Below are 23,865 nucleotides of genomic sequence, written 5' to 3'. Positions count from 1 at the left end.
AAAACAGAGGATTACATCACTGATGGGCATTGAGCCAGGCCCGGCCGTGGAACTGCTTTGGGTATACAGGAGATCAGATGGACACTTGGCAACCACAGAGTTTCATTATTTATAGTCTTTGGGGGATACATAGGATAGACATGGCAAAAATGGACAATGGCTATTCTACTTAGTCATAGAGTATGATTCACTTTGTGAATATGGACCCTGATTGCTCTCTCCCTCATCCCCATTCCTTACTCTGGCTATCATTGACCCGAGTCTTCCCCCTCTGGCTATCATAGACCCAAGTCTTCCCCTTCTAGCTATCATAGACCTAAGTCTTCCCCTTCTAGCTATCATAGACCCGAGTCTTCCCCTTCTAGCTATCATAGACCCAAGTCTTCCCCTTCTAGCTATCATAGACCTAAGTCTTCCCCTTCTAGCTATCATAGACCCGAGTCTTCCCCTTCTAGCTATCATAGACCCGACTCTTCCCCTTCTAGCTATCATAGACCCGAGTCTTCCCCTTCTAGCTATCATAGACCCAAGTCTTCCCCCTCTAGCTATCATAGACCCAAGTCTTCCCCTTCTAGCTATCATAGACCCAAGTCTTCCCCTTCTAGCTATCATAGACCCAAGTCTTCCCCTTCTAGCTATCATAGACCTAAGTCTTCCCCTTCTAGCTATCATAGACCCGAGTCTTCCCCCTCTAGCTATCATAGACCCAAGTCTGAGTGATGACGACTTTATAGTACTACTGTCTTACTTGGTCTTTCATCAGAGACCAATACATGCTTTCTCTACAATTTGATGACTTAATTCCCTTAAATTTCAATGACATAATTTCGGGAAAACGTCCAGGTCCCAAACTGTACAAATGTATCAAAGTTCCAAGCTCTTACGATCGAGTAAACGATTCAACAACAAAAAAATGTAATTGAAGAGAAAGATAGTAATAAAGATCTTGATGAATATTTGACATTGTCACGCCCTGACAATAGTTTGCTTTGTATGTTTATATGTTTTGGTTGGTCAGGGTGTGATCTGAGTGGGCATTCTATGTTGTATGTCTAGTTTGTCTGTTTCTGTGTTTGGCCTGATATGGTTCTCAATCAGAGGCAGGTGTTAGTCGTTGTCTCTGATTGGGAACCATATTTAGGTAGCCTGTTTTGTGTTTTTGGTTTGTGGGTGTTTGTCTTCCGTGTCAGTGTTTGTCGACACACGGTACTGTTTCGTTTGTTCACATCGTTTATTGTTTTGTTTAGTGTTCTGAGTTGAATTAAAAACATCATCATGAACACTTACCACGCTGCGCTTTGGTCCTCCTCTCTTTCTCCCGAAGACGATCGTTACAGACAGCTACCATTGGTCTTTATTGAGAATGTTATATTGCTCATTCTGTTTACATGCGGAGGGAAAAATCTCATAGTGGCTCTTGAATTGATGGTTTAAGGGCTTGTAAGTAAGCATTTCACGGGTAAGGTATTTGGCGTATGCGACAAATTAAAAAATGTGATTTTTTACCCATAATTCCACAGACCAGATGTACCTCTAGGTACAGCCCAACCTACGCACGAAATTTGCTGAAATGCATTATGTACATGTATGGCTGAATTGAATGTGAGGCTGTGTTGCTAGGTACTACTGTGCTGGCCATAATAACCGTTTGTTTTCTGCCTAAAAACGAGTTGAAGCTAAAATCACTGTGCTCGTAAAACAACCTCAAACCAAAGAGAGGAGAGGAACCTCACCCCTGAAAGAGACGTGGGGGGGGGGGGGGGGGGGGCGGTTCTGGAAACACATGGAGGTAGTTTTCATATAAATAGTCTTTGTATGGGCTCTGGTGGTTTCCTGTTTTTTAAAACCCAAAATAACCGCTCTGTTTACTAACTAACTGATTGTCTCTGTTCACTAACTAACTGATCGTCTCTGTTCACTAACTAACTGATCGTCTCTGTTCACTAACTAACTGATCCTCTCTGTTTACTAACTAACTGATTGTCTCTGTTTACTAACTAACTGATTGTCTCTGTTCACTAACTAACTGATCGTCTCTGTTCACTAACTAACTGATCGTCTCTGTTCACTAACTAACTGATCGTCTCTGTGCTTCTCAAGTGATAGTTTAACAAGAGACATGGTAGGGATCAATGGTCATGGATACGACAAATATCCAACATGTCAACGTCTAAACTTCTCTTTTATAAGGTCTTTCTTTGTATTATATTTAGTTCCTTTCGTGGTTTCTTTCCCATTTCTACACTTAATTTCCGTCAGGAAAATTCTCCAAAATGTGGGAAAACACAACTAATTGTTAGTGATTATGACATCTGCCTTGAAGTCCTTCATGCTTTAGGCTTATGACACCCCTTATTTATAGTGTATGGTTGACATGTTCAAACTCAGATGTATTACTTTGGTATATTTCATTTCTCTCCTTTATTTATTTTATTTTATTTTATTTATTTCACCTTTATTTAACCAGGTAGGCAAGTTGAGAACAAGTTCTCATTTACAACTGCGACCTGGCCAAGATAAAGCAAAGCAGTTCGACAATATACAACAACACAGAGTTACACATGGAGTAAAACAAACATACAGTCAATAATACAGTAGAAAAATAAGTCTATATGATCCTTAACTGTAAGGTAGCCTAGTGGTTAGAGCGTTGGGCCAGTAACCGAAAGGTTGTTAGATTGAATCCCCGAGCTGACAAGGTAAAAAAATCTGTAGTTCTGCCCCACTGTTCCAAGGCTGTCATTGTAAATAAGGATTTGTTCTTAACTGACTTGCCTAGTTAAATATAAATAAATAATTAAGTTCTCCAAAATGTAGAAAACACAACCAGCTCTTTTGAGACCTGATTTAAGGCCCCACTTGGGGTCTTGGAGCCATTCAAGGTTGATTTAGGTTGATGACATAGTCTTTCAGCCACGTATAGATCTGTGATTACATAGATGTGTTTGTGGTGCATGGTCTCCTGATTTAGGAGTCGTATACATTCTATCTTAATCTGTTGTATTCCTTGTTCACAACTTCTCTCTCCTCGCTGTGAAGACATTATAATAGATCATGTTGGCCTACAGATATAATTATAATATATGATTTAATCTATTGTGTTTTTCTCTGATTTAACATTTAACATTTAACACTTTGAAGGGTCTGGGTGAAAGACTCATGTACCTCTATTTAGGCTATGATATATATATATATACATAACCTTATGTATATTAGTAATTAGTAACACCCTGGAAATAATAAAGCTGTTATTATACATAACCTGACACTGCAAATGTTTTATTTTTTATTTAACTGGGCAAGTCAGTTAAGAACAAATTCTTATTTATAATGACAGCCTACTGGGGAACAGTGGGTTAACTGTCTTGTTCAGGGGCAGAATGACAGATTTTTACCTTGTCAGCTCAGAAATTCAATCCAGCAACCTTTTGGTTACTTGCCCAATGCGCTAACCACTAGGCTACCTGCCGCCCCACGGTAGACTCACATAGGCCTATTGTAATGCTATAACCACTGGCATGTAAAAAAAACGAAAAAACTAATTAAAAGTGAATCCTGCATATTCATTCTGAGAAGAAGGATCTTTAAATCTACAAACTTTCATTAACAGTTATTTTTACAATCTGAAATTATAGCCTCAAAATAAAGTCTCGATTTGAGTTCTGCACATTGGCGCAATGTAACCACCACCACGCAGATAAGGCAAGATGCGGTTAGCCAGAGTGACGCTGACAGAGGAGGTTTTAACACCGACTGGACCATAGCTGCTGGAAGTAAGGGTGCTGAGGGTGCTGCAACACCCCACCCCCACAAAAAAAAAACAAAAAAAAACGTTCCCCCCACAAAAGTAGTGGACTGCGCCTTTAATAATAGGCGTCTGTAGCGCGGGTAACTCTCCCTTTGAAGAAAACATTTTGCAGCACCCACAAACTACTTCCAGTGACTATGGACTCGACTGTTTCTCCCGGTTTCAATATCCCGTTAAAACGAGAAAGGAGAAGTGTCTAGAAGTGTCTAGAACTTAAAACCCTCCCCTGAACACCGGAGGCACCACAACACCAGCGCAGCGGAAATTCACAAGGTGTTTTTTTGGGGGGAAGAGTTGAAGGGACGCAGAAACGCTCACCAGGTAAAATTCTAACAACTTTTATTAGGATTTTTGAGGCATATTGACTTTTACAAGAGTTGTTTTTCCAACATTTGTAACCTACTACTTGGCTATTTATTTCCGAGTTTATAAATGAACAGTTAGCAGAAGTCACCGATGACAAACCGGGGCTACCTATAGTGTTTTATTTCTGGCGAATAGTTTCCCCCACAGGGTTTTTGGATATCTCCACCCTGCTGTGGGACTCTCAACAGCAGCATGCACAGACTGGCAATGTGGACAGCATCGCTTTTTTTTCACTCTAAAAAATGATTCCCTGTTTTCTATTTTATTCTATGCGATACTTAGTGTTCAGGATGTACACACAAAAACACTTAACTGTACTTGCTTTTATCCTGTTATCACAACACTGATTCAATTTTCAATTTTTTTGATGGACCATTCCTTCAGTGTGTGTACGGTATGTAGGCGCGCGTGTGTGTATTCGACGCGCGCACGCTCACATGTGTGTGTGTGTGTGTGTGTGTGCGTGTGCGTGTGTGCAAGTGTGTTTTTACAAGTGTGCGTCTTTGCTACTGTGGACAAGGAATGGATCTGGTCTGTGAGTACTGAGTTTGTGCAGCCCAGTCCACTGATGGTGTTACGCTTCGATCACACCGATAGTGTTTTTGCATTGTGGTACACCAGAATTACATTAATTTCCCCCTGAAGCTGCGTTTACCTTGCAGCAGTGCGGTTGCTGTGCGTTCGGTGTGGTGCATATATTGGATGTATCGAACGTACGCGTCGGATTGTATGGTAGACGGCTTGACAGAAATGGAACTTTTGTAGCATACATATCCAGATGATGCTGCGTACTATTTTACGCAATGATGCTGTCGGTATGTTCGAAAGCGTTAGTGAGAGTTGAATCCTTGTCCTAAAAGTTGAGCACAATAGGTTCATAGAGACGCTGACACCAATAACAAGCTTCAAGTGAGTGCAATTATGGGCAGTCAGATCAGTCCTGAGCAGTGTCTGCTATGTCTGCCCCTCACTGCCTCCCAGACTCCTTGGCAGCATCAAATCAAATCAAGCTTTATTTTTACAGCACATTCCAGACATGGAATGCAACTCAATGTGCTTTACAGGAAAAAAACTACAAAAAAAACGATACAAACAAAAGCGGAAATATTTACAACTGTAAGGACAGACGCTGGTAAACGAGAAGCAAGTACAGGGAGTGAACATTTGAGTAAATATTGGACGTGAAACAGAACAAGGACAGGGTCTGGACAAGGGGAAACAAAACGACATTAATGCAGGAAGAAACTGAGGAACAGACAGATGTAGGGGAGGCAATCAATAAAGTAAAATAGTTCAGGTGAGTCCCATGAAGCGCTGACCTATATGTTACAGTAAGGGGTCACATCTAACCTATATGTTACAGTAAGGTGTTATATACGATCATACAGGGGTCACATCTAACCTATATGTTACAGTAGGGTGTTATATACGAACATACAGGAGTCATATCTAACCTATATGTTACCGTAAGGTGTTATATGCGATCATACAGGGGTCACGTCTAACCTATATGTTACAGTAAGGTGTTATATACGAACATACAGGGGTCACATCTAACCTATATGTTACAGTAAGGTGTTATATATGATCATACAGGGGTCACATCTAACCTATATGTTACAGTAAGGGGTCACATCTAACCTATATGTTACAGTAAGGGGTCACATCTAACCTATATGTTACTGTAAGGTGTTATATACGATCATACAGGGGTCACATCTAACCTATATGTTACAGTAAGGGATCACATCTAACCTATATGTTACAGTAAGGGGTCACATCTAACCTATATGTTACCGTAAGGGGTCACATCTAACCTATATGTTACAGTAAGGGGTCACATCTAACCTATATGTTACAGTAAGGGGTCACATCTAACCTATATGTTACAGTAAGGGGTCACATCTAACCTATATGTAACAGTAAGGGGTCACATCTAACCTATATGTTACAGTAAGGGGTCACATCTAACCTATATGTTACAGTAAGGGGTCACATCTAACCTATATGTTACAGTAAGGGGTCACATCTAACCTATATGTTACAGTAAGGGGTCACATCTAACCTATATGTTACAGTAAGATGTTATATACGATCATACAGGGGTCACATCTAACCTATATGTTACAGTAAGGTGTTATATACGAACATACTGGGGTCACATCTAACCTATATGTTACAGTAAGGTGTCACATCTAACCTATATGTTATAGTAAGGGGTCACATCTAACCTATATGTTACAGTAAGGTGTCACATCTAACCTATATGTTACAGTAAGGGGTCACAAGAAGGCACGACAACACATTTTCCCCCTCAGGAGACTGAAAAGATTTGGCATGGGTCTCCAGATACTCAAAGTTCTACAGCCGCACCATCGAGAGCATCCTGACCGGTTGCATCACCGCCTGGTATGGCACCTGTTCGGCCTTTGACCATAAGGCACTACAGAGGGTAGTGCGTACGACCCAGTACATCCCTGGGGCCAAGCTTCCTGCAATCCAGGACCTATATAATAGGCGGCGTCAGAGGAAAGCCCATAAAATTGTCAGAGACTCCAGTCACCGAAGTCATAGACTGTTTTCTCTGCTACCGCACGGCAAGCGGTACCGGGCGCCAAGTCTAGGACAAAAAGGCTCCTTAAACCTTTTCTCAATAGGGGGTGCTGTTGGGACTTTGTAATATTTACGTTCCCAAATTAAACTGCCTCGTACTCAATTCTTGCTCATACAATATGCATATTATTATTACTATTGGATAGAAAACACTCTCTAGTTTCTAAAACCGTTTGAATTATTTCTCTGAGTGAAACAGAACTCATTCTGCAGCACATTTCCTGTCAGGGAGTGAGATTTCAGAAATCGAGGTCCCTGTTCTGAGGTCAGTTTATAAGTCCCCATGTAAGCCATCGGGCTACATGCACTGCATACGCCTTCCTCTAGATGTCAGTAAGCGGGGAGAATTTGAATGGAGTGGATTGCGCAATCTGGGCCACTATAAATGATCATGGAACGGAAGTACCATTCTTTTCAACGGTGCATCTGGCGCAAGGGGACATCACAATGGCGTCCTGCAAACGCTTTCGTTTTAGTAGTTCTATATCTCCGGTCATGTTTTTATTCGTTATAGGTGTTAAAGACATCATAAGGTAGTTAATTTAAACCGACTTATAGCAGTTTATATCAGTTTATTGCGATTTTCCTGGATTTCTTTGTGACGCGCTTTCACTAGTTGGACACCTCTCCAGTGGGTGGCTATCGTTAGCTGCTATTTAGCAATGAGGAGAGGACATCTTTCAACCAAAAGACGATTGTTCTGGAGAAAGGACACCTTGCCCAAGATTCTGATGGAAGCTCGGCAAATAGTAAGCAATCTTTATGTTGTTAATTCGTATTTATGTTGACAAATGTCAAATAATAATTCCGCCATGAATTTCGGTGCGGTCTCGCTTTAGTGCACGCTGTATGCTGAAGTAACGTTCATTTTAAAAATGTAACACAGCGATTGCATTAAGAACTAATTTGTCTTTCATTTGCTGTCCAACTTGTATTTTTTAGTCAAGTTTATGAATAGTTTTCGATTAGAATAGGTGCCTCTCCAAGATGGCGCCGGACAGATTGCTTGAAGTTTTGGCCACTAATCACATTGTATAACCACGAATTGTGCCGCTAAATATGCACATTTTCGAACAAACTCTATATGTATTGTGTACTATGATGTTATAGGACTGTCATCTGAGGAATTCTGAGAAGGTTAGTGAAAAAATTAATATATTTTGGTGGTTTATACGTTATCGCTATTTTTGACTTGAATCACTGCTGTTGTGATGTTTGCTATTGTGGTAAGCTAATATAACGCTATATTGTGTTTTCGCTGTAAAACACTTAGAATATCTGAAATTTTGGCTGGATTCACAAGATCTGTGTCTTTCATTTGCTGTACGCTGTGTATTTTTAAGAAATGTTTTATGATGAGTAATTAGATAATTCACGATGGTCTCTGTAGTTATTCTAGTTGCTTTGGTGAGAGTTGTGATGGTGGCTGCAATGGTAAACTATGATTTATACCTGAAATATGCACATTTTTCTAACAAAACATATGCTATACAATAAATATGTTATCAGACTGTCATCTGAGGAAGTTGTTTCTTGGTTAGTGGCTATTTATATCTTTATTTGGTCGAAATTGTGATAGCTACCTATGCAGGAAAAAAATGGTGGACAAAAAAAGTTGTGTCTTTTGCTATCGTGGTTAGCTAATAGATTTACATATTGTGTCTTCCCTGTAAAACATAAAAAAAATTAGAAATGATGGCTGGATTCACAAGATGTGTATCTTTCATCTGGTGTCTTGGACTTGTGATTTAATGATATTTAGATGCTACTATTTACTTGTGACGCTATGCTAGGCTATGCTAGTCAGCTTTTTTACTGGTGGGGGTGCTCCCGGACCCGGGATTGGGAGGAAGTAGAAGTTAACAGCTTCTACCCCCAAACCATAAGACTACTGAACAATTAATCAAATGGCCACCGGGCTATGACACTGCTGCTACTCGCTGTTTACTATCTATGCATAGTCACTTCACCCTTACCTACATGTACAAATTACCTCTAACCTGTAACCCCGCACACTGAGTCGGTACCGGTACCCCCCCCCCCCCCCCCTGTATATAGCCTCGTTGTTGTGTTACTGTTTATTATTTTTTATTTTAGCCTACTTGGTAAATATTTTCTTAACTCTTCTTGAACTGCACTGTTGGTTAAGGGCTTGTAAGTAAGCATTTCATGGTAAGGTCTACACCTGTTGTAATCGGTGCGTGTGACAAAATAAAGTTTGATTTGATTTAAAGTCTACACACTAGAAGGTCTACACACTAGAAGGTCTACACACTAGAAGGTCTACACATTAGAAGGTCTACACACTAGAAGGTCTACACACTAGAAGGTCTACACATTAGAAGGTCTACACATTAGAAGGTCTACACATTAGAAGGTCTACACACTAGAAGGTCTACACACTAGAAGGTCTACACACTAGAAGGTCTACAGACTAGAAGGTCTACACACTAGATGGTCTACACACTAGAAGGTCTACACACTAGAAGGTCTACACACTAGAAGGTCTACACACTAGAAGGTCTACACACTGGAAGGTCTACACACTGGAAGGTCTACACACTGGAAGGTCTACACACTAGAAGGTCTACAGACCAGAAGGTCTACACATTAGAAGGTCTACAGACCAGAAGGTCTACACACTAGAGGGTCTACACACTAGAAGGTCTACAGACTAGAAGGTCTACACACTAGAAGGTCTACAGACTAGAAGGTCTACAGACTAGAAGGTCTACAGACTAGAAGGTCTGCAGACTAGAAGGTCTACACACTAGAAGGTCTACAGACTAGAAGGTCTACAGACTAGAAGGTCTACACACTAGAAGGTCTACACACTAGAAGGTCTACAGACCAGAAGGTCTACACGTTAGAAGGTCTACAGACCAGAAGGTCTACACACTAGAAGGTCTACACACTAGAAGGTCTACAGACTAGAAGGTCTGCAGACTAGAAGGTCTACACACTAGAAGGTCTACAGACTAGAAGGTCTACAGACTAGAAGGTCTACACACTAGAAGGTCTACACACTAGAAGGTCTACAGACTAGAAGGTCTACAGACTAGAAGGTCTACACACTAGAAGGTCTACACACTAGAAGGTCTACACACTAGAAGGTCTACACGTTAGAAGGTCTACACGTTAGAAGGTCTACAGACCAGAAGGTCTACACACTAGAAGGTCTACAGACTAGAAGGTCTGCAGACTAGAAGGTCTACACACTAGAAGGTCTACAGACTAGAAGGTCTACAGACTAGAAGGTCTACACACTAGAAGGTCTACACACTAGAAGGTCTACAGACCAGAAGGTCTACACGTTAGAAGGTCTACAGACCAGAAGGTCTACACACTAGAAGGTCTACACACTAGAAGGTCTACACACTAGAAGGTCTACACACTGGAAGGTCTACACACTGGAAGGTCTACACACTGGAAGGTCTACACACTAGAAGGTCTACAGACCAGAAGGTCTACACATTAGAAGGTCTACAGACCAGAAGGTCTACACACTAGAGGGTCTACACACTAGAAGGTCTACAGACTAGAAGGTCTACACACTAGAAGGTCTACAGACTAGAAGGTCTACAGACTAGAAGGTCTACAGACTAGAAGGTCTGCAGACTAGAAGGTCTACACACTAGAAGGTCTACAGACCAGAAGGTCTACACATTAGAAGGTCTACAGACCAGAAGGTCTACACACTAGAAGGTCTACAGACTAGAAGGTCTACAGACTAGAAGGTCTGCAGACTAGAAGGTCTACACACTAGAAGGTCTACAGACTAGAAGGTCTACAGACTAGAAGGTCTACACACTAGAAGGTCTACACACTAGAAGGTCTACAGACCAGAAGGTCTACACGTTAGAAGGTCTACAGACCAGAAGGTCTACAGACTAGAAGGTCTACAGACTAGAAGGTCTACAGACTAGAAGGTCTACAGACTAGAAGGTCTACACACTAGAAGGTCTACACACTAGAAGGTCTACAGACTAGAAGGTCTACAGACTAGAAGGTCTACAGACTAGAAGGTCTACAGACTAGAAGGTCTACAGACTAGAAGGTCTGCAGACTAGAAGGTCTACACACTAGAAGGTCTACAGACCAGAAGGTCTACACATTAGAAGGTCTACAGACCAGAAGGTCTACACACTAGAAGGTCTACAGACTAGAAGGTCTACAGACTAGAAGGTCTGCAGACTAGAAGGTCTACACACTAGAAGGTCTACAGACTAGAAGGTCTACAGACTAGAAGGTCTACACACTAGAAGGTCTACACACTAGAAGGTCTACACACTAGAAGGTCTACACACTAGAAGGTCTACACACTAGAAGGTCTACAGACTAGAAGGTCTATACACTAGAAGGTCTACAGACTAGAAGGTCTACACACTAGAAGGTCTACAGACTAGAAGGTCTACAGACTAGAAGGTCTATACACTAGAAGGTCTACAGACTAGAAGGTCTATACACTAGAAGGTCTACAGACTAGAAGGTCTACACACTAGAAGGTCTACAGACTAGAAGGTCAACACACTAGAAGGTCTACACACTAGAAGGTCTACACACTAGAAGGTCTACACACTAGAAGGTCTACACACTAGAAGGTCTACACACTAGAAGGTCTACACACTAGAAGGTCTACACACTAGAAGGTCTACAGACTAGAAGGTCTACAGACTAGAAGGTCAACACACTAGAAGGTCTACAGACTAGAAGGTCTACACACTAGAAGGTCTATACACTAGAAGGTCTACACACTAGAAGGTCTACACACTAGAAGGTCTACACACTAGAAGGTCTACACACTAGAAGGTCTACACACTAGAAGGTCTACAGACTAGAAGGTCTACAGACTAGAAGGTCTACAGACTAGAAGGTCTACACACTAGAAGGTCTACAGACTAGAAGGTCTACAGACTAGAAGGTCTACACACTAGAAGGTCTACACACTAGAAGGTCTACACACTAGAAGGTCTACACACTAGAAGGTCTACAGACTAGAAGGTCTACACACTAGAAGGTCTACACACTAGAAGGTCTACAGACTAGAAGGTCTACACACTAGAAGGTCTACACACTAGAAGGTCTACACACTAGAAGGTCTACACACTAGAAGGTCTATACACTAGAAGGTCTACAGACTAGAAGGTCTACAGACTAGAAGGTCTACACACTAGAAGGTCTACAGACTAGAAGGTCTACAGACTAGAAGGTCTACACACTAGAAGGTCTACACACTAGAAGGTCTATACACTAGAAGGTCTACAGACTAGAAGGTCTACACACTAGAAGGTCTACACACTAGAAGGTCTATACACTAGAAGGTCTACACACTAGAAGGTCTACAGGTAATTAGAATAACGTCAGTATAACGTTGTATTACTTTATTAGACTAACTTGTTGTCCTTCCATCTCCACCAGTGAAAGATGAAGATGCTGTGGTATCTGGCTGCTCTGCAGCTGTTCTTGGCTCCAGCTCTCCTGGTAAGCAGACGTGATGTACATCTGAATAGTATTGTAGAATATTGTTATTATATTCAGGGAATACATATAGTCAGGTGGGAAAAGCAATCGGTCAGGTACAGGGGTCACGTCTAACCTATATGTTACAGTAAGGTGTTATATACGATCATACAGGGGTCACATCTAACCTATATGTTACAGTAAGGGGTCACGTCTAACCTATATGTTACAGTAAGGTGTTATATACGATCATACAGGGGTCACATCTAACCTATATGTTACAGTAAGGGGTCACGTCTAACCTATATGTTACAGTAAGGTGTCACGTCTAACCTATATGTTACAGTAAGGTGTTATATACGATCATACAGGGGTCACATCTAACCTATATGTTACAGTAAGGGGTCACGTCTAACCTATATGTTACAGTAAGGTGTTATATACGATCATACAGGGGTCACATCTAACCTATATGTTACAGTAAGGGGTCACGTCTAACCTATATGTTACAGTAAGGTGTCACGTCTAACCTATATGTTACATTAAGGTGTTATATACGATCATACAGGGGTCACGTCTAACCTATATGTTACAGTAAGGTGTCACATCTAACCTATATGTTACAGTAAGGTGTTATATACGAACATACTGGGGTCACATCTAACCTATATGTTACAGTAAGGGGTCACATCTAACCTATATGTTACAGTAAGGGGTCACATCTAACCTATATGTTACAGTAAGGGGTCACGTCTAACCTATATGTTACAGTAAGGTGTTATATACGATCATACAGGGGTCACGTCTAACCTATATGTTACAGTAAGGGGTCACATCTAACCTATATGTTACAGTAAGGTGTTATATAGGATCATACAGGGGTCACATACAGCACCCTCTGTACTTTGGATAGATACAGCGCCTTCAGAAAGTATTCAGACCCCTTGACTTTTTACACATTTTGTTGTGTTACAGCCTGAATTTAAAATGTAGATTAAATTGAGATTGTGTCACTGGTCTACACACAATACCCCATAATGTCAGAGTGGAAATATGATATTTATTTTTTATTTTACAAATGTATCAAGGCGAGACCCAAGAGGCAGGTGGTTGGAGTCTTACAATGTTTAATAATCCAAAGGGGTAGAGAATGATCGTGGACAGGCAAAAAGGTCCAAACCAGATCAGAATCCAGGAGGTACAGAGTGGCAGACAGGTTCGTGGTCAAGGCAGGCAGAAAGGTCAGGCAGGTGGGTACAGAGTCCAGAAACAGGCAAGGGTCAAAACCGGGAGGACTAGAAAAAGGAGAATAGCAAAAGGAGTACTGGAAAAATACGCTGGTTGACTTGACTAAACATACAAGACGAACTGACACAGAGGGACAGGAAACACAGGGAAAAATACACTGGTACAGAGACAGGAAACACAGGGATAAATACACAGAGAGACAGGAAACACAGGGATAAATACACAGAGAGACAGGAAACACAGGGATAAATACACTGGTACAGAGGGACAGGAAACACAGGGATAAATACACAGAGAGACAGGAAACACAGGGTTAAATGCACAGAGAGACAGGAAACACGGGGATAAATACACAGAGAGACAGGAAACACGGGGATAAATACACAGAGAGACAGGAAACACGGGGATAAATACACAGAGAGACAGGAAACACGGGGATAAATACACAGAGACAGGAAACACGGGGATAAATACACAGAGAGACAGGAAACACGGGGATAAATACACAGAGAGACAGGAAACACGGGGATAAATACACAGAGACAGGAAACACGGGGATAAATACACAGAGACAGGAAACACGGGGATAAATACACAGAGAGACAGGAAACACGGGGATAAATACACAGAGAGACAGGAAACACGGGGATAAATACACAGAGGGACAGGAAACACGGGGATAAATGCACAGAGAGACAGGAAACACAGTGATAAATACACAGAGAGACAGGAAACACGGGGATAAATACACAGAGACAGGAAACACAGGGATAAATACACAGAGAGACAGGAAACACGGGGATAAATACACAGAGAGACAGGAAACACGGGGATAAATACACAGAGGGACAGGAAACACGTGGATAAATACACAGAGAGACAGGAAACACGGGGATAAATACACAGAGAGACAAGAAACACGGGGATAAATACACAGAGAGACAGGAAACACGGGGATAAATACACAGAGACAGGAAACACGGGGATAAATACACAGAGAGACAGGAAACACGGGGATAAATACACAGAGAGACAGGAAACACGGGGATAAATACACAGAGAGACAGGAAACACAGGGATAAATACACAGAGAGACAGGAAACACAGGGATAAATACACAGAGAGACAGGAAACACAGGGATAAATACACAGAGAGACAGGAAACACGGGGATAAATACACAGAGAGACAGGAAACACGGGGATAAATACACAGAGAGACAGGAAACACGGGGATAAATACACAGAGAGACAGGAAACACGGGGATAAATACACAGAGAGACAGGAAACACGGGGATAAATACACAGAGGGACAGGAAACACGGGGATAAATACACAGAGAGACAGGAAACACAGGGATAAATACACAGAGAGACAGGAAACACGGGGATAAATACACAGAGAGACAGGAAACACGGGAATAAATACACTGGTACAGAGGGACAGGAAACACGGGGATAGACTATAGACACGAGGTAGGCTGTGTGGTACGAAGTCAGGAGCTTTGCCTGCTAAACCAGACTCCGCCACATATCATCGGCATGGGTCCTGGTCTAAAGTATCGTGTTCCTATAAAGCCCTGTGTAAAGTCCTGTGGGTCCTGGTCTAAAGTATCGTGTTCCTATAAAGCCCTGTGGGTCCTGGTCTAAAGTATTGTGTTCCTATAAAGCCCTGTGTAAAGCCCTGTGGGTCCTGGTCTAAAGTATCGTGTTCCTATAAAGCCCTGTGGGCCCTGGTCTAATGTATCGTGTTCCTATAAAGCCCTGTGGGCCCTGGTCTAAAGTATCGTGTTCCTATAAAGCCCTGTGGGCCCTGGTCTAAAGTATGGTGTTCCTATAAAGCCCTGTGTAAAGCCCTGTGTGCCCTGGTCTAAAGTATCGTGTTCCTATAAAGCCCTGTGTAAAGCCCTGTGTGCCCTGGTCTAAAGTATCGTGTTCCTATAAAGCCCTGTGTGCCCTGGTCTAAAGTATTGTGTTCCTATAAAGCCCTGTGGGCCCTGGTCTAAAGTATGGTGTTCCTATAAAGCCCTGTGTGCCCTGGTCAAAAGTAGTGCACTCAATAGGGAATAGTGTGCCATTTGGGAAACAGCCCATAACGTGTTGTTGTGTATGTCCAGCTGCCCAATGGGGACTACTGGGAGGAATGGAGTCCCTATGGAGAATGTAGTCGGAGCTGTGGGAGTGGGGTTACCCTAAGGACCAGGAGATGTGTCAGCCAGAGGTAAGAGAGTGTTGTTTGTTGTTGTTGTTTGTTGTTGTTTTTGGTGGTTGTTATTCGTTGTTGTTGTTTGTTGTTGTTGTTTCTTGTTGTTGTTTGTTGTTGTTCTTGGTTCTTGTTTGTTGTTCTTGTTTGTTGTTGTTGTTGTTGTTTGTTGTTTCTTTCCTGTTTCTCCGTCCTCTCTAGGCTACCCTTGTGTTTCTCTGTCCACTCTAGGCTACCCCTACGTTTCTGTAGTGAAATGCTTGTTCTTCTAGTTCCGACAATGCAGTAATAACCCACAAGTAATCTAACAATTCCCCAACAACTACCTAATACACACAAGTGTAAAGGGATGAATGAGAATATGTACATATAAGTATATGGATGAACTATGGCCAAGTGGTATATACAGTATATACAGGTGATATGATTAATGTAAGATATGTGAACATTATTAAAGTGGCATTGTTTACAGTGACTAGTGATCCATTTATTAAAGTGTCCAGTGATTGGGTCTCAATGTAGGCAGCAGCCTCTGAGTTAGTGATGGCTGTTTAACAGTCTGATGGCCTTGAGATAGAAGCTGTTTTTCAGTCTCTCAGTCCCAGCTTTGATGCACCTGTACTGACCTCTCCTTCTGGATGGTAGCGGGGTGATCAGGCAGTGGCTCGAGTTGTTATTGTGAGTGCCCTCACCTCCTCCCCGTAGGCTGTCTTGTCGTTGTTGGTGATCAGGCCCACTACTGTTGTTATCTGCAAACTTGATGATTGAGTTGGAGGCGTGCATGGCCAAACAGTCGTGGGTGAACACGTAGTACAGGAGAGGGCTGAGCACACACCCTTGTGGGGCCCCAGTGTCGAGGGTCAGCAAAGTGGAGATGTTGTTTCCTACATTCACCACCTGGGGGTCGGCCCGTCAGAAAGTCCTGGATCCAGTTGCACAGGGCGGGGTTGAGACCCAGGGCCTCCAGCTTAATGATGAGCTTGGAGGGTACTATGGTGTTGAATGCTGAGTCAATGAACAGCATTCTTACATAGGTGTTAGTTTTGTCCAGATGGGATAGGGCAGTGTAGAGTGTGATGGTGATTGCGTCATCTGTGGACCTGTTGGGGCGGTATGCAAATTGAAGTGGGTCTAGGGTGGCCGCTAAGGTGGCAGTGATATGATCAAAGCACTTCATGATGACAGAAGTAAGTGCTACTGGGCGATAGTCATTTAGTTCTTTGCCTTCTTGGGTACAGGAACAATGGTAGCCATCTTGAAGCATGTGGGGACAACAGACTGAGATAGGGAGAGAGATTGAATATGTCTGTAAACACACCAGCCAGCTGGTCTGCGCATGCTCTGAGGACACGGCTAGGGATGCCGTCTGGTTGAGTTGACGTCACTCTTATAGCCAATAGTTCCTCCCGGCTGTATGTAATAAGACTTACGATTTCCTGGGGTAACAATGTAAGAAATAATACATAAAAAAAAAAAAAAAAATACTGCAGAGTTTCCTAAGAACTCGGGGCGAGGCGACCATCTCTGTCTGCGCCATTTTTGATTGTAGGGAGTGGCAGTTTAACTTTGAATAGGATCTCTATCTTTAAGTTGGGTGTTGCCTTCTAGCACCCTTAGCGTGCTGTGAAGACAAACAGAAGATGAGAAGGGAACTTGTTACTGTGTTACAGCAACACTCGTTGTGAACCAATTATACAGCGTCTTTCCTTCTTGACAGGTTTTACTGGCAGTGGCTTAGTGTTTGTTCTTGACAGGTTCAACTAGCGCTGGTTGAGTGTGTGTTGAAAGGAATCTATATTTGTGGCTTGTTGTGCTGGAGGTTAATTATGCAGGAGAGAGAGAGAGGAGCAATGGAGAGAGAGGGGGGAAGGATAGAGCTAAGCTAAGCGCTTTGTCCATAAATCATAGAGTTGGAATCCAGCCTGCTTGTTCCCTCTTGCACCTCATAATATTACGAAGAGGGGGAAGTAAAGTACATGTCTCCCAATGTACAGCCGAATGATCGTGTCATCTCCCATTCTAACTGGATGAGGAGGCACAGACTCAAAGGAGTCTTACATGACGTGTCATCCACCTGGGGTCACTACACCCCAAATCCTTCCTGAGGAGTTTGGTTGTATGTGAGTGACTTTGACTTTGTTCTTCATAGTTCATCCCCCTTTTTCCCAGCAGTGATCTATACTTACTGCCCGGCAGACACAGATAAATCAGATGCTTATGCTGCTAACGCAAATCGACACAAACGTTAGTCAGCAGCAACTTTTTCAGTAGGATTTTAGTGATGGCAGGTTGAGGTTTACGATGCAGTGGTGTGTTAAAGGAACGGTCTCAAAGCTGGAAGTGTTTTTCCAGGGCTGGGTCTGCGGGCACTGGGCTGAAGGCTGGGTCTGTGGGCACTGGGCTGAAGGCTGGGTCTGCGGGCACTGGGCTGAAGGCTGGGTCTATGGTCACTGGGTTGAAGGCTGGGTCTGTGGTCACTGGGTTGAAGGCTGGGTCTGTGGTCACTGGGTTGAAGGCTGGGTCTATGGTCACTGGGTTGAAGGCTGGGTCTGTGGGCACTGGGCTGAAGGCTGGGTCTGTGGGCACTGGGCTGAAGGCTGGGTCTGTGGGCACTGGGCTGAAGGCTGGGTCTGTGGGCACTGGGCTGAAGGCTGGGTCTGTGGGCACTGGGCTGAAGGCTGGGTCTGTGGGCACTGGGCTGAAGGCTGGGTCTGTGGGCACTGGGCTGAAGGCTGGGTCTGTGGGCACTGGGCTGAAGGCTGGGTCTGTGGGCACTGGGCTGAAGGCTGGGTCTGTGGGCACTGGGCTGAAGGCTGGGTCTGTGGGCACTGGGCTGAAGGCTGGGTCTGTGGGCACTGGGCTGAAGGCTGGGTCTGTGGGCACTGGGCTGAAGGCTGGGTCTATGGTCACTGGGCTGAAGGCTGGGTCTGTGGGCACTGGGCTGAAGGCTGGGTCTGCGGGCACTGGGCTGAAGGCTGGGTCTGCGGGCACTGGGCTGAAGGCTGGGTCTGTGGTCACTGGGCTGAAGGCTGGGTCTATGGTCACTGGGCTGAAGGCTGGGTCTGTGGGCACTGGGCTGAAGGCTGGGTCTGTGGGCACTGGGCTGAAGGCTGGGTCTGTGGGCACTGGGCTGAAGGCTGGGTCTGTGGGCACTGGGCTGAAGGCTGGGTCTGTGGGCACTGGGCTGAAGGCTGGGTCTGTGGGCACTGGGCTGAAGGCTGGGTCTGTGGGCACTGGGCTGAAGGCTGGGTCTGTGGGCACTGGGCTGAAGGCTGGGTCTGTGGGCACTGGGCTGAAGGCTGGGTCTGTGGGCACTGGGCTGAAGGCTGGGTCTGTGGGCACTGGGCTGAAGGCTGGGTCTGTGGGCACTGGGCTGAAGGCTGGGTCTGTGGTCACTGGGCTGAAGGCTGGGTCTGTGGGCACTGGGCTGAAGGCTGGGTCTGTGGGCACTGGGCTGAAGGCTGGGTCTGTGGTCACTGGGCTGAAGGCTGGGTCTGTGGGCACTGGGCTGAAGGCTGGGTCTGTGGGCACTGGGCTGAAGGCTGGGTCTGTGGGCACTGGGCTGAAGGCTGGGTCTGTGGGCACTGGGCTGAAGGCTGGGTCTGTGGGCACTGGGCTGAAGGCTGGGTCTGTGGGCACTGGGCTGAAGGCTGGGTCTGTGGTCACTGGGCTGAAGGCTGGGTCTGTGGGCACTGGGCTGAAGGCTGGGTCTGTGGGCACTGGGCTGAAGGCTGGGTCTGTGGGCACTGGGCTGAAGGCTGGGTCTGTGGGCACTGGGCTGAAGGCTGGGTCTGTGGGCACTGGGCTGAAGGCTGGGTCTGCTTAGATCTCAGTTAGGAGGAATTTATTCAAACAAAGATGGCTTCCTAGACGTGCTGTAGCACAGCTACACTGATGTCATTGGTTAGATTCATTTCACATTTTGGAACAGAAATGAGACAAATGTCTTGACAGCAGAGTCAAATCCATTTAATTTACTGTCAGTTGAAGGGACATGGAAATATAAGTCTGCGATTTGGCACATGAGAGAGACAGAGAGAGCTTTGTATCACTGTACAGGGAAAAGTATATTGTGCCTTTATCTCCATCCACGCCCTAGCACCCATGGCTACCATTAAATACGCTCTTCCTGTTGAATCATTAATGCTGTCACTGTTAGTCTAACACGCCCAAATGCTGCTCTACCCCGTTACACGCCAGACAGTCAGTTAGCCAGCCAGTCAGTCAGTTAGCCAGCCAGACAGTCAGTTAGCCAATTAGCCAGACAGTCAGTTAGCCAATTAGCCAGACAGTTAGTTAGCCAATTAGCCAGACAGTCAGTTAGCCAATTAGCCAGACAGTCAGTTAGCAAATTAGCCAGACAGTCAGTTAGCCAATTAGCCAGACAGTCAGTTAGCCAATTAGCCAGACAGTCAGTTAGCCAGACAGACAGTAAGTTAGCCAATTAGCCAGACAGACAGTAAGTTAGCCAATTAGCCAGACAGTCAGTTAGCCAATTAGCCAGACAGTCAGTTAGCCAATTAGCCAGACAGTTAGTTAGCGAATTAGCCAGACAGTCAGTTAGCCAATTAGCCAGACAGTCAGTTAGCAAATTAGCCAGACAGTCAGTTAGCCAATTAGCCAGACAGTCAGTTAGCCAATTAGCCAGACAGTCAGTTAGCCAATTAGCCAGACAGTCAGTTAGCCAGACAGACAGTAAGTTAGCCAATTAGCCAGACAGTCAGTTAGCCAATTAGCCAGACAGTCAGTTAGCCAATTAGCCAGACAGTCAGTTAGCCAATTAGCCAGACAGTCAGTTAGCCAATTAGCCAGACAGTCAGTTAGCCAATTAGCCAGACAGTCAGTTAGCCAATTAGCCAGACAGTCAGTTAGCCAGACAGACAGTAAGTTAGCCAATTAGCCAGACAGTCAGTTAGCCAATTAGCCAGACAGTCAGTTAGCCAATTAGCCAGACAGCCAGTTAGCCAGCCGGACAGCCAGTTAGCCAGCCGGACAGTCAGTTAGCCAGCCAGACACAGTCAGTTAGCCAGCCAGACAGTCAGTTAGCCAGCCAGCCAGCCAGACAGTCAGTTAGCCAGCCAGCCAGACAGTCAGTTAGCCAGCCAGCCAGACAGTCAGTTGGCCAGCCAGACAGTCAGTTGGCCAGCCAGACAGTCAGTTGGCCAGCCAGACAGTCAGTTGGCCAGCCAGACAGTCAGTTGGCCAGCCAGACAGTCAGTTGGCCAGCCAGACAGTCAGTTGGCCAGCCAGACAGTCAGTTGGCCTACCAGACAGTCAGTTGGCCAGCCAGACAGTCAGTTAGCCAGCCAGTCAGTCAGTTAGCTAGCCAATCAGTCAGACAGCCAGTTAGCCAGCCAGACAGTCAGTCAGTTCAATAACAGTCTGAACAGAAATAAGACAAATGTCTCGACAGTAATTACTTGCCCCCCCCCCCCCAAGCTGGTGCACCCAGCCTCCATGCTACCTGCCTCCCCCCAAGCTGGTGCATTGCTACTTCTTGAGGCTACTGTCCACCTGGTCTGTTGTGTTGTGTCTCGTCAGGAACATTAGTCATCCTGTCCAGTACCTGTACCTATCTTCAATTATTAGACCACATCACTCTGTTGACTTGAACTCCTCCTGCACCCTATTACAGAACGTGTCAATGTTCCCTTCACAGATACCAGTTACCATGTTACCATTTGTTCAAATGGAAAGGGAGGTGGAGGAGGAGGATAGTCTGAGCCTGGGTGAAGTGAATAACACTTAGTTTACATCCTTAATGTTTCCCTATTCCCTGTTTAGTGCCCTGCTTTAGACCAGGGCCCATAGAGCTCTACTGTTGACCAGGGCTCTACTGTTGACCAGGGCTCATAGGGCTCTACTGTTGACCAGGGCTCTACTGTTGACCAGGGCTCTACTGTTGACCAGGGCTCTACTGTTGACCAGGGCTCTACTGTTGACCAGGGCTCTACTGTTGACCAGGGCTCATAGGGCTCTACTGTCGACCAGGGATCATAGAGCTCTACTGTTGACCAGGGATCATAGAGCTCTACTGTTGACCAGGGATCATAGAGCTCTACTGTTGACCAGGGATCATAGAGCTCTACTGTTGACCAGGGCCCATAGAGCTCTACTGTTGACCAGGGCTCTACTGTTGACCAGGGCCCATAGAGCTCTACTGTTGACCAGGGATCATAGAGCTCTACTGTTGACCAGGGATCATAGAGCTCTACTGTTGACCAGGGATCATAGAGCTCTACTGTTGACCAGGGCTCTACTGTTGACCAGGGATCATAGAGCTCTACTGTTGACCAGGGATCATAGAGCTCTACTGTTGACCAGGGATCATAGAGCTCTACTGTTGACCAGGGATCATAGAGCTCTACTGTTGACCAGGGATCATAGGGCTCTACTGTTGACCAGGGATCATAGAGCTCTACTGTTGACCAGGGACCATAGGGCTCTACTGTTGACCAGGGCCCATAGAGCTCTACTGTTGACCAGGGATCATAGAGCTCTACTGTTGACCAGGGATCATAGAGCTCTACTGTTGACCAGGGATCATAGAGCTCTACTGTTGACCAGGGATCATAGGGCTCTACTGTTGACCAGGGATCATGGAGCTCTACTGTTGACCAGGACCCATAGAGCTCTACTGTTGACCAGGGATCATAGAGCTCTACTGTTGACCAGGGATCATAGGGCTCTACTGTTGACCAGGGACCATAGGGCTCTACTGTTGACCAGGGATCCTAGAGCTCTACTGTTGACCAGGGATCCTAGAGCTCTACTGTTGACCAGGGATCATAGAGCTCTACTGTTGACCAGGGCTCTACTGTTGACCAGGGATCATAGAGCTCTACTGTTGACCAGGGATCATAGAGCTCTACTGTTGACCAGGGATCATAGAGCTCTACTGTTGACCAGGGCTCATAGGGCTCTACTGTTGACCAGGACCCATAGAGCTCTACTGTTGACCAGGGATCATAGAGCTCTACTGTTGACCAGGGGTCATGGAGCTCTACTGTTGACCAGGGATCATAGAGCTCTACTGTTGACCAGGGTCATGGAGCTCTACTGTTGACCAGGGATCATAGAGCTCTACTGTTGACCAGGGATCATAGAGCTCTACTGTTGACCAGGGGTCATGGAGCTCTACTGTTGACCAGGGATCATAGAGCTCTACTGTTGACCAGTGATCTACTGTTGACCAGGGATCATAGAGCTCTATTGTTGACCAGGGACCATAGAGCTCTACTGTTGACCAGGGATCTACTGTTGACCAGGGATCATAGAGCTCTACTGTTGACCAGGGCCCATAGAGCTCTACTGTTGACCAGGGATCATAGAGCTCTACTGTTGACCAGGGCCCATAGAGCTCTACTGTTGACCAGGGATCATAGAGCTCTACTGTTGACCAGGGCTCTACTGTTGACCAGGGATCATAGGGCTCTACTGTTGACCAGGGATCATAGAGCTCTACTGTTGACCAGGGCCCATAGAGCTCTACTGTTGACCAGGGATCATAGAGCTCTACTGTTGACCAGGGATCGTAGAGCTCTACTGTTGACCAGGGATCATAGAGCTCTACTGTTGACCAGGGCCCATAGGGCTCTACTGTTGACCAGGGATCATAGAGCTCTACTGTTGACCAGGGCTCTACTGTTGACCAGGGATCATAGGGCTCTACTGTTGACCAGGGATCACAGGGCTCTACTGTTGACCAGGGGTCATAGGGCTCTACTGTTGACCAGGGATCATAGAGCTCTACTGTTGACCAGTGATCTACTGTTGACCAGGGATCATTGAGCTCTACTGTTGACCAGGGATCATAGGGCTCTACTATTGACCAGTGATCTACTGTTGACCAGGGATCATAGGGCTCTACTGTTGACCAGGGATCATAGGGCTCTACTGTTGACCAGGGATCATAGGGCTCTACTGTTGACCAGGGATCATAGGGCTCTACTGTTGACCAGGGATCACAGGGCTCTACTGTTGACCAGGGCCCATAGAGCTCTACTGTTGACCAGGGCTCTACTGTTGACCAGGGATCATAGGGCTCTACTGTTGACCAGGGATCATAGAGCTCTACTGTTGACCAGGGCCCATAGAGCTCTACTGTTGACCAGGGATCATAGAGCTCTACTGTTGACCAGGGATCATAGAGCTCTACTGTTGACCAGG

The 23,865-nt window shown here is 45.1% G+C and overlaps 1 protein-coding gene across 1 annotated transcript in view; it reads left to right on the top strand.

Annotated features, from left to right (window-relative positions):
- The first annotated feature begins 3,891 nt into the window (after positions 1 to 3,891).
- LOC129813286 (papilin-like) overlaps positions 3,892 to 23,865 on the top strand; it is a 78,675-nt gene continuing 58,701 nt past the window's right edge. The window contains exons 1-3 of the mRNA XM_055865609.1: positions 3,892 to 4,129; positions 12,206 to 12,268; positions 15,611 to 15,714. Of these exons, the coding sequence (XP_055721584.1) occupies positions 12,212 to 12,268; positions 15,611 to 15,714 (161 nt within the window). The 5' untranslated portion in view covers positions 3,892 to 4,129; positions 12,206 to 12,211. The remainder of the gene's footprint in view (positions 4,130 to 12,205; positions 12,269 to 15,610; positions 15,715 to 23,865) is intronic.

This window comes from Salvelinus fontinalis, chromosome 16 (assembly GCF_029448725.1).
Source record: "Salvelinus fontinalis isolate EN_2023a chromosome 16, ASM2944872v1, whole genome shotgun sequence".
NCBI lineage: Eukaryota > Metazoa > Chordata > Actinopteri > Salmoniformes > Salmonidae > Salvelinus > Salvelinus fontinalis.
Note: the sequence above shows the minus strand (reverse complement) of the source record. Positions and strands in the feature narration are given on the sequence as shown.